The sequence below is a fragment of the Choloepus didactylus genome, chromosome 17, assembly GCF_015220235.1.
Source record: "Choloepus didactylus isolate mChoDid1 chromosome 17, mChoDid1.pri, whole genome shotgun sequence".
Classification (NCBI taxonomy): Eukaryota; Metazoa; Chordata; class Mammalia; order Pilosa; family Megalonychidae; genus Choloepus; species Choloepus didactylus.
The window spans coordinates 29,065,977-29,082,352 of record NC_051323.1 but is presented as its reverse complement, the minus strand read 5'-3'; the positions used below and the strand labels follow the sequence as shown (position 1 = coordinate 29,082,352).

The 16,376-nt window shown below is 35.4% G+C and overlaps 1 protein-coding gene across 6 annotated transcripts in view; it reads left to right on the top strand.

The window, feature by feature from the left end:
- Positions 1–16,376, top strand: part of EHBP1 (EH domain binding protein 1) — an 870,491-nt gene that overhangs the window by 634,556 nt on the left and 219,559 nt on the right. For all 6 annotated transcript variants that reach the window (XM_037807056.1, XM_037807055.1, XM_037807058.1 and 3 more), the window contains 2 exons: positions 2,563–2,744; positions 5,350–5,489. In XM_037807056.1, the coding sequence (XP_037662984.1) occupies positions 2,563–2,744; positions 5,350–5,489 (322 nt within the window). The remainder of the gene's footprint in view (positions 1–2,562; positions 2,745–5,349; positions 5,490–16,376) is intronic.

Here is a 16,376-nt window from a genome sequence, read left to right as displayed (position 1 = left end):
TGGGCAGAAAAGCACAGTGACCTGAGGCATCACAGGAACCAATTTTCTAAGGGACACCCTCAGGTAAACCAGATACTGAATATTTCTTCCCTCTGGGACTTGAGCCTGTTCTGGTCTGGGAAAACCTGATTGGGGTAACCAAGGAAACCATGCCTACACAACAGAAGATTACAACCTACACTAAGAAAAACAAAGTTATGGCCCAGTCAAAGGAACAAAAGTACACTTCAACTGAAATACAGGAATTTAAACAACTAATGCTAAATCAATTCAAAAAGTTTAGAGAAGATATCGCAAAAGAGACAGAGGCTGTAAAGAAAACACTGGGTATACATAAGGCAGAAATCAAAAGTTCAAAAAAACAACTAGTAGAATCTATGGAAATGAAAGGCACAACACAAGAGATGAAAGACACAATGGAAACATACAAAAGCAGATCTCAAGAGGCAGAAGAAAACTCTCAGGAACTGAAGAACAAAGCACCTGAAAGCCTACACGCAAAGGAGCAGATGGAGAAAAGAATGAAAAAATATGAGCAACGTCTCCGGGAACTTAAAGATGAAACAAAGTACAAGAATGTACGTATCATTGGTGTCCCAGAAGGAGAAGAGAAGGAAAAAGGGGCAGAAGCAATAATAGAGGAAATAATTAATGAAAATTTCCCATCTCTTATGAAAGACATAAAATTACAGATCCAAGAAGCGCAGCGTACTCCAAACAGAATAGATCTGAATAGGCCTACGCCAAGACACTTAATAATCAGATTATCAAATGTCAAAGACAAAGAGAGAATCCTGAAAGCACCAAGAGAAAAGCAATCCATCACATGCAAAGGAAGCTTAAGAAGACTATGTGTGGATCTCTCAGCAGAAACCATGGAGGCAGGAAGGAAGTGGTGTGATATATTTAAGATACTGAAAGTGGAAAACCACCAACCAAGAATCCTATATGCAGCAAAGCTGACCTTCAGATATGAGGGAGAGCTCAAAATATTTTCTGACAAACAGACAATGAGAGGCTTTGTGAACAAGACACCTGCCCTACAGGAAGTACTAAAGGGAGCACTACAGAGTGATAGGAGAGGACAGGAGTACGTGGTTTGGAACACAATTTTGGGAGATGGTAACACAGCAATGTAAGTACACTGAACAAAGATAACGATGAATACGGTTGAGAGAGGAAGGTTGCGAGCATGTGAGACACCAGAAGAAAGGAGGAAAGATAGAGATTGGAACTGTGTAACTTGGTGAAATCTAGAGTGTTCAACAGTTGTGATAAAATGTACAAATATGTTCTTTTACGAGGAAGAACAAGCAAATGTCAACCTTGCAAGGTGTTAGAAATGGGGAGGCATTGGGGGAGGGATGCAATTAATGTAAACTAGAGACTGTAGCTAACAGAATCATTGTATTATGCGTCCTTTAATGTAACAAAGGCAATATACCAAGGTAAATGCAGATAAGAGGTGGGGATAGGGGAGGCGTGTTAGACAATTACATTGGTGGTGTTGTCTGACTCTTTACTCTGCTTTGATTTAAGGTTATTTTTCCTTTTGCTGCCTCCTAGCTGCCATTTTTCTTCCTCTTTCCTTTGTCTCTCTACCTTCTTTGACTCTCCCTCCTGCCTTGTGGAAGAAATATAGATGCCCTTATATAGATAGTGGTGAAGGTGGTGAACACATAAATATATGACCGTACAGAGAACCATTGATTATTTACTTAGGATGAAATGTATGGTGTGTGAACAAAACCATATTAAAAGAAATGGGTTGATGACAAAACCTCCAGGGCAATGTACTATGTAAAATAAGCCAGACACATAAGGACAAATATTGCAAGGTCTCACTGATAGGAGCTAATTATAATACGTAAACTCACAGACATGAATTATAAGGTACCAAGATATAGGACGCAAGATGTGAGAATAACTAACGGTGCCAAACTGTGCGTGAATGAGGTGGAAAGGGGAAGCTCAGAGTCATATATGTCACCAGAAGGAAAGTTGGAGATCAGAAGATGGGATTGTATAAAACTGAATCCTGTGGTGGGCAATGTCCATGATTAACTCTACAAAAATTAGAAATCTCTTCCATGAACCAGAACAAATGTATGACAATACAATTAGAAGTTAATAATAGAGGAGCATATAGGGAAGAAATATATACCTATTGCAAACTATATACTACAGTTAGTAGTATTTCAACAGTTTTTCTTAAACAGTAACAAATGTACTATACCAATACTACGAGTCAACAATTGAGGGTGTTGGTTAGGGATATGGGAGGAGTCGAGTTTCCTTTTCTTTTTTTCTTTTTTCATCTTTTACTTTATTTCTTGTCTGGAGTAATGGAAAGCTTCTAAAAATTGAACAAAAATTAAGTGTGGCTGTGGATGCATGGCTGCATGAGGGTACCAGGGGCAACTGATTGTACACTTTGGATCTTTGGATAATTGTATGCTATCTGAACAATCCCAATAAAAATTAATAAAAAAAATAGTATTTAAAAATATTTGGTTATAAAGCAAAGAAGTCCAAAATATGTAATTATTATTTACCTTTCAGGAATCTCCTTCTGGTCGAAGAAAAGCTCTTGCTACTAGCAGCATCAACATGAAACAGTATGCAAGCCCTATGCCGACTCAGACTGATGTCAAGTTAAAATTCAAGCCATTGTCTAAAAAAGTTGTATCTTCCACTCTCCAGTTTTCTTTATCTTGCATTTTCCTTCGGGAGGGAAAAGCCACGTGAGTTTCTTCTGTCAAATAGTCTTCAGGTTGTGTTTCAAAACACCTAGGTAAATAGCTTTTCATTTAGTAGACTAGTAGCAGTTGAGAACATCCTGCAACATACCAATCATTTTTGCCATTTTTTGTTTCAGAGGCTGAATTAAATGAACTCTTTGTTATAGTCTTTTCTTTTTTACCCCAAAGAATGAAAAATAATATGAGTGACTATAGTTGGTTTCAAATTTTAAGTTGTATATTATAGGGTTTCAAAAGTGTTTGTTTTATATTAGTCTTTAAGTAGTTTGTAAAGTACAGGCAGTTCAATTTGTAGAGCTGTTTGATATAGCTGAGACAGACAAGAGAAGAACCCAAAATAGAAAGTTTAGAATAAGAGGAATGAAAGAACTTTTGCCAATTCATATTCTTTATCTCAGTCTTCCAAAAATTTATGAAAAGGTACAGTTAGCTAAACAATTTTCTCAAACCGTTATTCTTTTCAAAAATCACTTAAGCACTAATAGGTATTGCACAAAGATAACTCCTAGATCCAATTCTAGTCTCCTAAAGGAGTGAAATTCTAATTAGATACTGCAAGAGGTAAATATAACTAGAGCAGGCAAAAACAAACAAACAAAAAAAAACCCAAACCACACCCTGGTTATAGAATACAGTCAAATCAAGGTAAGTACATGTTGTGGGTGTAGTGAAAGGGTAAGTACGGTACTTGGAATGGAAGGTCAAGAAAAGAAGAAAATGGAAATTCTATGCCTGAAATTAAAAGGTGAGGAGGTGAGGGGAAGAAGGTAACTATGAACATTTAAATACAATCTGAATCACAGTTCTGAATGTGTTTGACTTAATGAGATATGGTTACTAAAACTGACCACATCTACTTGGCTGATTAGACTGGATTCTGTGTGTCATTCCAAATTAGATGTTTGGCACTCAGCTTTGTGGAAGCAAATGACTTGGTGTAGATAACAGAAAACCTCCTTTCTGGGAAGTTGGCTTCTAAGTGAGTGTGATAGGGAGACTGTGGAATGGAATCAATTATTCCTTGTCTTATGACCTTAAATTGTAGACCTAAATACTAAGAAATTAAAAATAAAGACCTTACCCTGAAATTCAAGCCAGAATCAAAGGAAAGAAAATACAGGAAGAAGACAACAAATTAAGAAAAGATTCTTTGTATGTGGACTCCCTTCCACAAGACAGAGGCAGTAAGTGAATCAGTACCATTCACAGGAATTTGGGTGAAAGGAAATTCAGGCAAATTGCATGTCTCAATTTGTGTGCAGAATTTTCTCAGGACATGCGTGAACTTGCTCTCTACCTCTCCCTTTCTTGCCTTCCTGCCATCCTGAAAGAATAATATTAATAATAGGGTTAAAATATGAGGAAATTAAAGGAGTAAAAATTAAGCAAATTAACATTTAAAGAAAGATGTTATGTTCTTCCAGTTATTGGTAGGTGAGCAATTTGTAAAGCATTCATATAAGGTAATACAACTTTTTTTGTTGTTTATGTAGACTTTGTATTACCAAATTTATTTAAAAAGGGAAAATGATTTTGTAACTCTGTAGCTTAAATAAGATAAAATTCAAAGAATTTTAACAACTACCATGCAAATTCATACTGTATTTAGAAGATAGATGAATATTGACAGACATTACATTACAAAAGAAACCGTTTAAATTTGAATTTGGGGAAGTATATAAAATTGAAATTTAATTTGAATATAACATGTTAAAAATATGGTTCATTCACTGAAGTTTATTTGAATTTTAAGGGAAAGTATTAAATCAAGAAAACTTAATAATAGTGGTTTAAAATGGGAAATTTTGTGTGTATGTATGTTACCACAAAAATTAAGAAGAAAACTTAAATAATTTGACTTGGAGTATTACTATAAACCTTGTAAATTTATATTTTAAATGCTTCAAAATAATTTTTTTAAGTTTTATCAAATATATGACATTTAACTCATAATCAGCCTAGGTCATTTTCCATCTTGTAATTCTTAAAAAGGCTAGACTTTGTTTTTAAGTAGCTTTTTCTGTTACAGAGATTTTTTAACTTTTCTGGCGTTATTGCCTTTTTGAAAAAAATTCATTTTTAGACAAAATTTAAATAAAATATTCATGGGTTTACTACCTGCTCTCCCTCCTACCCACAAGCCCAAAGTGAGTTCCTGGGTTTTAGATTAAGAATTTCTGTACTCATTCTTTTGAAAGTTTGCATATTTTAAAGGCTAGATCTCATCTGATTTGCAAACTGTGCCGCTGTTTTAGGACACAAATTATTATTTCCAGACTTCATGATCAGGAAACCTTACTTTAATCCCATGAAGAAAATTTTAGTCTTCCTTAGATCTGTACCATAGAATTAAACTAACTCCTAACCAGTTAGTTTTTAATCCTGTTTTCTTTTAACATATTAAACATGTCATTTAAAAATTAGTGAATATGAGTATTTAAATTTTTTAATATTCTTGTATAACCATTTAAAAGAACATTATAGCATATAGAAGGAATATATTAATAGTAACATCTTAAGAAACGATTGTTTTCCAAGCAAGTGTCCTTTCATGAACTGTGTATTATGTTCTGAATCACTGATGTAGGGATGAAGACATGCAAAGTTTGGCTAGTTTGATGAGTATGAAGCAGGCTGACATTGGCAATTTGGATGACTTTGAAGAAGATAATGAAGAAGATGATGAGAACCGAGTGAACCAGGAGGAAAAGGCAGCAAAAATTACAGGTTGGTTCTATTAGCATTAAAACTAAAAGTTCTATCTTTTTTGCAGAGTTGAGAACTTATTCTTGTTTCAGAGGGGGAAAAAAAAAACCAATGCCACTAATAAGCTACTTTTTCTTCCATAAACCTTTCTAATATAATATACCATTTAGCTGTCTTACTGGTAGTAATAATTAAACAGATTTAAGCAGATTAAGATCAAGTCGAAGGTTAGTCAAGAAACACAAAACTTTCCTTGACTACTGACTATATTATAAAACCGCCTAAATATGTGCATACTTCTTTTGTCAATGTATGGATGAAACCTCTGTAAGTCAAGATCTATCTAAAGAAATGACAGGATGAAATATTGAGATGCATTGACCAGCTTCTCCTAGCTCATGTTCATTTATTCACATACATTTTATGGACATTCTGAGTTTTAAATTTGTATGTATCTCCTGTATCCTTCTGTCTAGAAGTTTCCATGCAGCTATCTCTTCTAGCTGTTTTAATCAAACTATAATATGGTAAGTAGTTAGAATCTGTTTGTATTAATTAGTCAATGAATATTTTTTGAAAACCTGGCCATTTAAGGAAATATGTTAGTATTGGAGTGAAAATCAAGTACTATTTACCTAATCCTTTCAGTAGATAAATTGCTGCAAAATTCTGGATTAATATCCCTTGACTTCTATCATCTGTTCACCTCTTGGTGACTTTCCCAAATTTCTTGGGCACTTTGCCATCCCTCTCTTGACTATGCCTTAAATCTGACGATCATTTGGGGGATTTCCGTTGACCACATGGATGATCCATTTAACTCCTTAGCCCAAAAGTTCCTTGACTTCCTCAGCTGAACTCCAGTGATCTTCACTTCACTCCACTTCCAGAAATCTGTCATAAGGAAATAATATGACTTGTGATTGATGTTTTGATTTCTTCTTTGATCCTATGGTTTTAGAAGAGTGTGTTTTACCATGTGCTTTGTTTATTTCTAGTTTGTTTATTTCTACTTTAATTTCTTTGGAATAAGATTCAGAAGCCTGTTCAGGTTCAATTTTTTTTTTTTAAATTGAGTTTTCCTTCTTTAAAGTCTTATTTTTGACTTTTCCATAATTATTTTTTACAATACAATAAATGTTTTCTATTTATTGGATTCAGCATATAGCTTTTAGACCAAACTTTTCATTTATTTTTTTCTCTATGTCTTATACCTTTTTGTTCCTCATTTCCTCCATTACGCCTTACTTTTATACTGCATTGATTTTTTATAATGTTCTATCTTGACTCCCTCCTCATTTCCTTTTATGTATATTTTTAAGATTTTTTTTACTGGTTGCCATGGAGATTAGGATTAACATCCTAAATTTAGAGCACTTTAGTTTGAATTCATACCAACTTAGATTCAGTAGCATACAATATTCTGATCCCTTACAGCTCTGCCCACTCCTTTTATATTGATGTTGTCACAAATTAGATTGTCATACATTGTGTGCCCCATAACAGTCTTATAATTTTTTGTGCAGTTTTCTTTTTTAAGTCATGTAGGAAATAAAAAGAAGAGTTATAAACCAGAAATACAATAATAATGGCTTTTATATTACCTGTGTGGTTAACCTTACTGGAGTTCTTTGTTTTTTGTATGGATTCAAGCCACTATTTTGTGTTCTTTCCTTTCATCCTGAAGGACTCCCTTTAGCATTTCTTGTAGAGTAAGTTTGTTAGTAGTGAACTTCCAATGCTTTTATTTATTTATCTTTGAATGTCTTAATTTCATCTTCATTTTTGAAGGGTATTTCTGCCAGATACAGAATTCTTGATTGAGAGTTTGTTTTTTTTTTCCAGAACTTTAGATATGTCATCCTATTCTCTTCCAGATTCCATGTTTTCTAATGAAAAATCAACTGTTAAACCTGGGATCCCTTGTAAGTGATGAGTCATTTCTCTCTTGCTACTTTTAAGATTCTCCCTTTGTCTTTGGCTTTTAACAGCTAAATTATAATGTGTATCAGTGTGAGTTTCTTTGAGATTATCCTACTTGGTATTCATTGAACTTTTTTGAGTATAGGTTCACGTCTTTCATCAAATTTGCGAAATTTTTAACCATTATTTATTCAAATGGTCTTCTGCTCCTTTCTCTCTTCTACTTCTAGGACTTTCATAAGGCAAATATTGACAGACTTCATGGTGTCCCATAGATCCCTTTTTCTCTACTTTTCTTTCTTTTCTCCTCTTTCTCAGACTGGATAATTTCAATTGGTTTATCTTCAAGTTTAATGAATCTTTTCTTCATGTTCAAATCTGCTATTAAACCCCTCTAGTGAATTTTTCATTTCAGTTATTGTACTTGTCAGCTCCAGATTTTCTGTTTGATTCCCTTTTATAATTTCTATCTTTTTATTGGTGTTACTCATCATCTTGTTCATACATCATTTTCCTGATTTCCTTTTCTTCTTTGTACATGGTTTCCCTTAGCACTTTGAGCATATTTAAAAGTTGGTTTAAAGTCTTTGTCTAGTCTGGGCTTCCTCAAGGATGGTTTCTGTCAATTTTTTATACTTGTGAATGGGCTATATAATCCTGAATTTTTAATGCGCCTTGTAAATGTTTCATTGAAAACGGTATTTTGAATATTGCAGTGTAGTAACTCTGGAAATTAGATTCTCCCCCTTCCCCAGTGTTTGCTTTTGTTGATGTTTTTATTTTTATTTTTACTGAGATTGTTCACATACCATACAATTATCCAGAGATCCAAAGTGTACAATCAGTTGCCCATGATACCATCATACAGTTGTGCATCCATCACCACAAATATTTTTTCCAATTTTTAAAATATTTTCATTACTCCAGAAAAGAAATAAAGGCCAAAAAAGGAAACTCAAATCCTCCCATACCCCTAACCACCCCCTCTCTATTATTGACTGATAGTATTGGTATAGGACATTTGTTACTGTTGATGAAAGAATGTTAAAATACTACTAACTGTAGTATATAGTTTGCAATAGGTATATTTTTTTCCCTATATACCCCTCTATCATTAACTTTTAGTTATGGTGTCATACATGTGTTCTGGTTCATGAAAGAGATTTCTAATATTTGTACAGTTTATTACAGACATTGCCCACCGCAAGATTCACTGTTGTATGCATTCCCATCTTTTAACCTCCAATTCTCCTTCTGGTGACATATGTGACTCTGAGCTTCCCCTTTCCACCACAGTCATGCACCATTCAGCACTGTTAGTTATTCTCACAACATGCTATGATCATCTCTGTCCATTTCCAAACATTTAAGTTCATCCTAGTTGAACATTCTGCTCATAATAAGCAGCCACTCCCTATTCTTTAACCTTGTTCTATATCCTTGTAACTTATATTTCATGTCTATAAGTTTACATATTATAATTAGTTCATATCAGTGAGACCCTGAAATATTTGTCCTTATGTGTCTGACTTATTTCACTCAATATAGTGCCCTCAAGCTTTCTTCATCAACCTATTTTTTTTAAGATGGTTTTGTTCACACACCATACATTCCATCATAAGTAAACAGTTGTTAGTTCCCTGTGTAGTCACTTATTTATGTATTCACCACCGTCACCACTATCTATATAAGAACATCCCCATTTCTTCCACAAAGAAGGAGGAAGAATCAAAGAAGGTAGAGAGACAAAGAAAGAGGAAAAAACAAACAAACAAGAAAAAAAAAAAAGACAGCTAGGAAGCAACAAAAGGAAAGATAGTGTTAAACTAAAGTAGAATAAAGAGTTAGACAACATCACCAATGCCAAGAGTCCCGTACCCCTCCCTTATGTCCCTCTTTTATATGCGTTTAGCTTTGGTATATTGCCTTTGTTACATTAAAGGAAGCATAATACAGTGTTTCTGTTAATTATAGTCTCTAGTTGCATTGATTGTGTTTTTCCCCCAATACCTCCCTATTTTTAACACCTTGCAAGATTGTTGTTCATTTGTTCTCCCTTCTGAAAAAAAAATTGTACCTTTTATCACAATTGGTGAGCACTCTAGGTTTCACTGTCCCAGTCTTTATCTTTCCTCTCTTTCTGGTGTCCCATATGCTCCTAACCTTCCTCTTTCAACCATACTCACAGTCTTCTTTTTACAGTGTACTTATGTTGCTGTGCTACCATCACCCAAAATTGTGTTCTAAACCTCTCACTCCTGTCTTTTCCTATCTGTCTGTAGTGCTCCCTTTAGTATTTCCTTTAGCACAGGTATCTTGTTCACAAACTCTCTCATTGTCTGTTTATCAGAGAGTATTTTAAACTCTCTCTCATATTGAAGAACTGTTTTGCTGGATGTGGGATTCTTGGTTGGTGGTTTTTCTCTTTCAGTGTCTTAAATATGTCACATGATTTCCTTCTTGCCTCCATGGTATCTGCTGAGAAATCCACACATAGTCTGATTAAGCTTCCTTTGTATGTGATGGATTGCTTTTCTCTTGCTGCTTTCAGGATTCTCTCATTGTCTTTGACTTTTGGTAATCTGATTATTGAGTGTCTTGGTGTAGGCCTATTCAGATCTATTCTGTTTGGGGTACGCTGCACTTCTTGGATCCATAATTTCATAAGAGATGGGAAATTTTCATTGATTATTTCCTCTATTATTGCTTCTGCCCCCTTTCCCTTCTCTTCTCCTTCTGGGACATACATGACACATACATTCATGTATTTCATGTTGTCATTCAGTTCCTTGAGACGTTCATGTTCTTCTATTCTTTTCCCTATCTGTTCTTTTGTGTATGGGATTTCATGTGTCTTGTTCTCCAGTTCCTGAATGTTGTCTTTTGTCTCTTGAGATCTGCTGTTGTGTGTATCCATTGTGTCTCTCATCTCTTGTGTTGTGCCTTTCATTTCCATAGATTCTGCCAGTTGTTTTCTTGAACTTTTGATTTCTACCTTATGTACGCTCAATGTTTTCATTATATACTTCATCTCTTTTGCCATATCTTCCCTAAACTTTTTGAATTGATTTAGCATTAGTTGTTTCAATTCCTTTATCTCAGTTGAAGTGTAAGTTTGTTCCTTTGGGCCATAACTTTGTTTTTCTTAGTGTAGGTTGTAGTTTTCTGTTGTCTTGGCATCTGGTTTCCTTGGTTACCCCAATCAGGTTTTCCTAGACCAGAATGGGCTCAGTTCCCAGAACAGGGCAATATTCAGTATCAGGTTTCTCTGAGGGTGTGCCTTAGAAGATTGACACACCCCTTGAGGCCTCAAGCTGCTGTGCTTTTCCTCACCTCCCTAACAGGTGGCACCTGTCAGAGTGTAGCTCCTGAGTGGTTTAAGGAGGTGTGGCCTCCTTAGTTTCTGTTTGGGCTGTTTTCCCCCAGGCTCTGGGGTCTGGTTCTGAATTGAAGGTGGGTAATAGAGCTGGGCACCACCTCCTTCCTCTTAGGGAAGATACACCCCCTAGGGAGTTATCGTCTGCATTCGAATAGGTTCTTTGTCTCTCTGACTGTGCTATCTCCACCCTTGTCTGGGTCACAGCACTGCAAACTGAAAATGGCTGAGGCTTTCTCCACTGAGCCACTCAGGTTGGGAGAGAGAGGAAAAGGGACAAAAAGCCCCCTTTCATGGCCAGTCCACAGCCCCCAGTTTTACCCGTTGGCCAGAAATAGCACCCTGTCATCTGGACTATCCCTCCCAGGACAGAGAAGTCCCCTCACTCTTGAAGGTCAGACATCATTAAAAGCCTCTGTCTGCTTGTTGGGGATTTGTAGCTTGCATTGAGCAGTCCACATTGGTCAATTAAAACCCCATTTGGAGCTAGACTGAGGTATATTCACTTGTTCAGAGAATGTTGCTCTCTATCACAGCGAGGCTTTGCATTTCCGGTTGCTGTGGGGGGAGGGAGCTCCTGGCTTGGGTCCACAGTTTCTACTTACAGATTCCACAATGTGATCTCAGGCATTCCTCCCAATCCAGGTTGGTGCATGATGTGTGGACAGTCACGGTTGTCTCCCAGCAGTTATTCCATTTCATTTGCTAGTTGTTCCTTGTTGTTTATTAGTTGCTCCAGGGGGTTAACTAACTTCCACTCCTCTCTGTGCTGCCATCTTCTTCCGTCTGCTTTTGTTGATTTTTGATGACTTCTTCTGTCCATTTGTTTAACAACTTTCCCAAATTATTTTTGCAAGGGCTGAATTCCTTATCATGTGTGGTCATTAAAGTCTGTGTTCCATTATCTCAGTGGTCAGGCAAGGAAATTACAGAGATTTCCTTAAACACCTGGAGCCAAAAGAAAAAAAAACAGTACTTCCTAGTCTTTGTGGCTTGGTTCTGAGCTGGAATATGCCTTCAGCACTAAGCTAGAAGGCCTACATCTCTGCCTTAGCCTTCACCTTCTGCTTGTGTGAAACCCTAGGTCCACCAATACTGGAAGCCTAAGGACCTCTTAGGTCTTTTCTGGGCACGTGTTCCATCCTGAACTTGTGTGTTGCACTTTGTTTTCCCCAGTATATGCAATGACCCTTCTGAGCCCTTATTTCCTCAATAACCTTTCTCCTCAAACTCCTCTTCCCAAGCCTTTGGGTTCTGTCAGATGCTTGTCCAGTTTGCATTCCCTTATCCCAGATGAACATAGGGTATGTATGACTTTAAATATTTCAAAAGAGAACTGCCGCTGTCCAGAAGTCCAGTCCAGCCGGGGGGTGGGGTGGGGCAGTCTAAACCAAAAGTAAGACTCTGCACCGATTCCTCAGAGAAACACCAGACAGGTCAGTGTGCACATCTGCAGTATTTTAAGAACAAGGTTTGTATTAGCTGCTAGTACCAGGAATGTGGGTGGTCATCCCCACAGCCACTGTCCCCGTTGCCTCACCACCATGCTGGGGAATGTGGGGTGGTAGTGAGGTGGGCAAAAACAGCACAATGTTCTTGTACCAAAATTCAGCTGCTCTTTTCTTCATTAAGCAGTCCCTTGATTGCTATAAATTTCAGATTAGATTCCAGAGTTTGAAAAAGGTTGATTCTGTCAAGTTTTGTCAGTCTGTGGTCATTTTTATGGGGGACTGATTCTTTATGCACCCTACTCTGTCATATTCCATGAGTCACTCTTCCATTTGTATTATTTAGCTATTTCTAGCTAAATAATAATTCTTATTATTTTTTATACTTCGTCTATTAAAGACAGAGAACCTTAATGTTAAATTATTCCGTACATAAATGTTTTTTCTCTTATAACATTATTGTGGATTGTAATTTGTATCAATTTGTCACATTTTGTGCTTTTGGCCTTAAAATTTTGCCTGATGTTGATATTGGTAATCTGTGCTTTCTTTATATTTCTTTTCTCTTAGTGTATTCCTTTATAACTTTATTTTTAACCTATCTGTGTTATTTTAAGTATTTCTCTTATAAACAGCATTTGATCAAGCTAACTTTGTAATCTTTGTCTTTTAGTAGTTAAATTTCTTCATAACTGACATCTTAGTTTCATGCATATTACTTTATTTATACATTTATTTGGGGGCTTTTCTTCCTACCCACCCCCTACATTTTGCTGTCCTCAGATTTTCTTTATTTAAACATTTTGTATATAGTGATTTGGAAGCTATTCACCCTATTTTCATTTTAAGTAGTATCCTCTAAAAGAAATAATACCAGACAGATGAACAAATGAACCCATATTTCTCTACTAACACTAAAAATATAAATAGTTATGTGTTTACTCCCTTCATGTAAGAGGAGAGATTCAATGATTCTCTTCCTCCCCTTATTTTAACCCTTCCTCTCAACCCCTGCTAGTTATTCTTCTATCAATAAAATGTTTTTGATTTTTAATTTTTCAGCAATTAATTCTGTCATTTGCAGTGTATTTCATAATGATGTCAGCAACAATTACACAGTACTTTTAAAGTGCCATGTCTTTCCCATCTTTGAGTTCTTTGCTTTGATTCTTTGGCTAGCTGGAGTGTTTCAGGAAGGCCAAGAGGGTGTCCTCCTGCCACCACCAATGACCTACCTACCTGTAAAAATTAAATTATGTTACCCACTCTAAGAAGCCTTTCATGCTCACCCCCTCTTGAGCTTGACCACTTCATCATTTATGCTACTACTGTACCATATACAAATAGAGGAACTCTCCTTCAGCATGAGTTTTTTTTTTTTTTTTTAACTCCAATAGAATATAATTTGATCTTTTAGTTAGAGAATATGGTTTATTCTTTGTATAGATGGCTTTACTGGACACTAGTACCTGAGTAGAAATAAAAGGCCATACATATTCATTGCTGAATTGAGCAATGCTGTGCTGTTTTGATCACAGAAATGAGAGAAAGGTGATAAGAATTTATTACAAGTTGTGTACTGGTATTGAAAGAAAAGAAGAACTTTTTTTGTAGCAAAATGTAGATTTAATGAAAAATTCTATGATAATTAGATTTTATAGCTAAACCCTTATTGCTTAAACATACACATATACTTTTTTTTTCCCCTAAAATTCCTGTAGGAGCAGGAAGTTTCTTTTAGATAGTCTAAAGTTCTCTGGCCCTAATTGAAGAAATTGCTTTTCTGCAATTTTTGATAGCTCAAGATTTCTTCGGAATACTACTAATTGTGTTATTATTTACATGTTTTTTTCCCCTGCTTTATGAAATTCCTTCAAGGTAGAGACTATGTTCTAATCATTTTTTCATTGCTCACATCTAGCATTTTATCTGGAACATATTGGGAATTTAATATATGTTAATTGAAAGACCATAGATAAATGAATGTGACTTCCCATTCCTAGTTTAGCCCACGTTGATCACTCTGGCTTATTATCTTGTTTGATTCATTTTGACTTCTAATCATATACTACCTCATGAAGGATTGGGCAGACCCATTTTATGGGAAGAATGTGTTCTGGAAGGACACACATAATTCAAATCTTAAATACTTCAAGAATAGTTTTCCGAAAATAATGAATGTAAAATGTATGTGTTGAGGGGGTAGAGAAGTGTGGGGACAGTGAGTGGCTTGATGCATGTTCTCAATCAATAAATCCATGGTCATTATAACATATTTTTCTATTATATTTGCAGAGAACATCACTTAAATTAATAGCACAACATATTATGACAGTTGTTTCACTTTATTAGTTGCATGATAGCACATGTAAATTCTACTCCTGTTATTAATTTCCAGAAATATTTTTTAAGCAGAGTTTCACCACTTAAAAACTGTTTGGGTGAAATTGTTTTAGGATATTAAATAAGGTATTAGAATTTAACAACAGTGATGTTAAAATAATAGTTCAAGAGTAAACAAAATGCCTAAATTTTACAAATATGGTATAAATAAAGTTTGGTGGGTATTTTTATTTACCAGCTAAAATGGCAATAACGTGTATACAATTTATATTCATTCTTACTGCCAGCTTTGAAATTGTTACTATTCACACAGTTTTTTTCTGGAGAAAGGAATGATTATTTTAAATTTTGGCACTATTAGTTATATCTGTATACTGTAATGTAAATGTGCATTATATGCAATCACATTATATCAATACAAATCATACGAGTATGTTATTGACAGAGGTCTTGTATCAAGAATAGATTTTTTTTAATGTCCTACAACTAGATAATAAAAAGACAAACATCCCCATTTTTGAAAACTGGGCAAAGATCTGAACAGATGCTTCACAAAGGAAACTAAATCACTGGCCAGTAAACCATGAAAAAGTTCTCGACATCACTTGTCATCAGGGAAATGCAAATTAAAATCAAAATGAGATATGGCTCCACACCCACTAGGATGGTTAAAATTAAAGTAAAAAGACTTGTAATACTAAATGTTGGCAAGGATATGGACCAAGTGGAACTTTCATCCAGTTCATCAAGTGTTTAATGGTACATTCACTTGGGGAGTTTGTTACAGCACTAAATATATACTGACTCTCTGATCTATCCATTCTACTCTTAGTTATTTATCCAAGAGAAATGAAGAAAAAAAAAAAAAATCACAGGAAGACTTGTTAAAAAATATTTATAGCAGTTTTAGTCATAATAGCCAAAATCTGGAAACAGTCCAGGTATATATCAATAGAAGAATGGCTAAACAAACTATAGTATTCATGAATGGAATATTATTCAGCAATAAAAATGAACTATTGATATGCTCAAATACATGGTTATATCTCAAAATCATTATGCTGAGTGAAAAAGCTTTACATCAAAGAATTATACTGTGTGATTCCATTGATGTGATTCCTCTAAAAGAGGCAAAACTAATCTATTGTGAGAAAAAATAGAAATATGGTTCTTTGTGGAGGTGGGAATTGATTGAGAAGGAGCATGAGGGAAGTTTTAGGGATGATGCACATGTTCTGTATTAGAGGTTACTTGGGTATGTATATTTGTCAAGATTCATTACTGTTTAAGATTTGTGCCTTTTATGCGTATCCACAAGTAGAATACTGGAAGGTAACATGTAAAAATTGTAGTATATATGTTAGAGTACTAAGAAAATGAATTATTTCCAACTTTCTCATTTGTTGATCTAAGATATTGATATACTAAGTGGTAGCTAGTCCCCAAAGATTGCTCCCCAAAGAACTATCCCTCCATTTTAGTGTTCTCCCTTGAATGAATCTGGGCTAGCCCTGTAAATCACTTTTAACCAATAGAATACAGTGGAAATAACATCATGTAACTTCTAATGCTAAGTCATCAGATGCATTGTAGCATCTGCCTGGATTTCTTATAATACATGGTTGGGGTGAAGTTAGCTGCCACATAAAGCAGACCAGCTACCCTGAGATTGCTTTGCTGTATGGCACCTTAAACTGGCTATGTGGAGAGGCCTCTTGGTGAAAGAAAGATGCCTGGCCAGTCGCCACTTGTTCCAGCCATCCAAATTTGAGACATCAAAATATGTGAGTGAAGAAGCCATCTTGGACATCCAGCCCA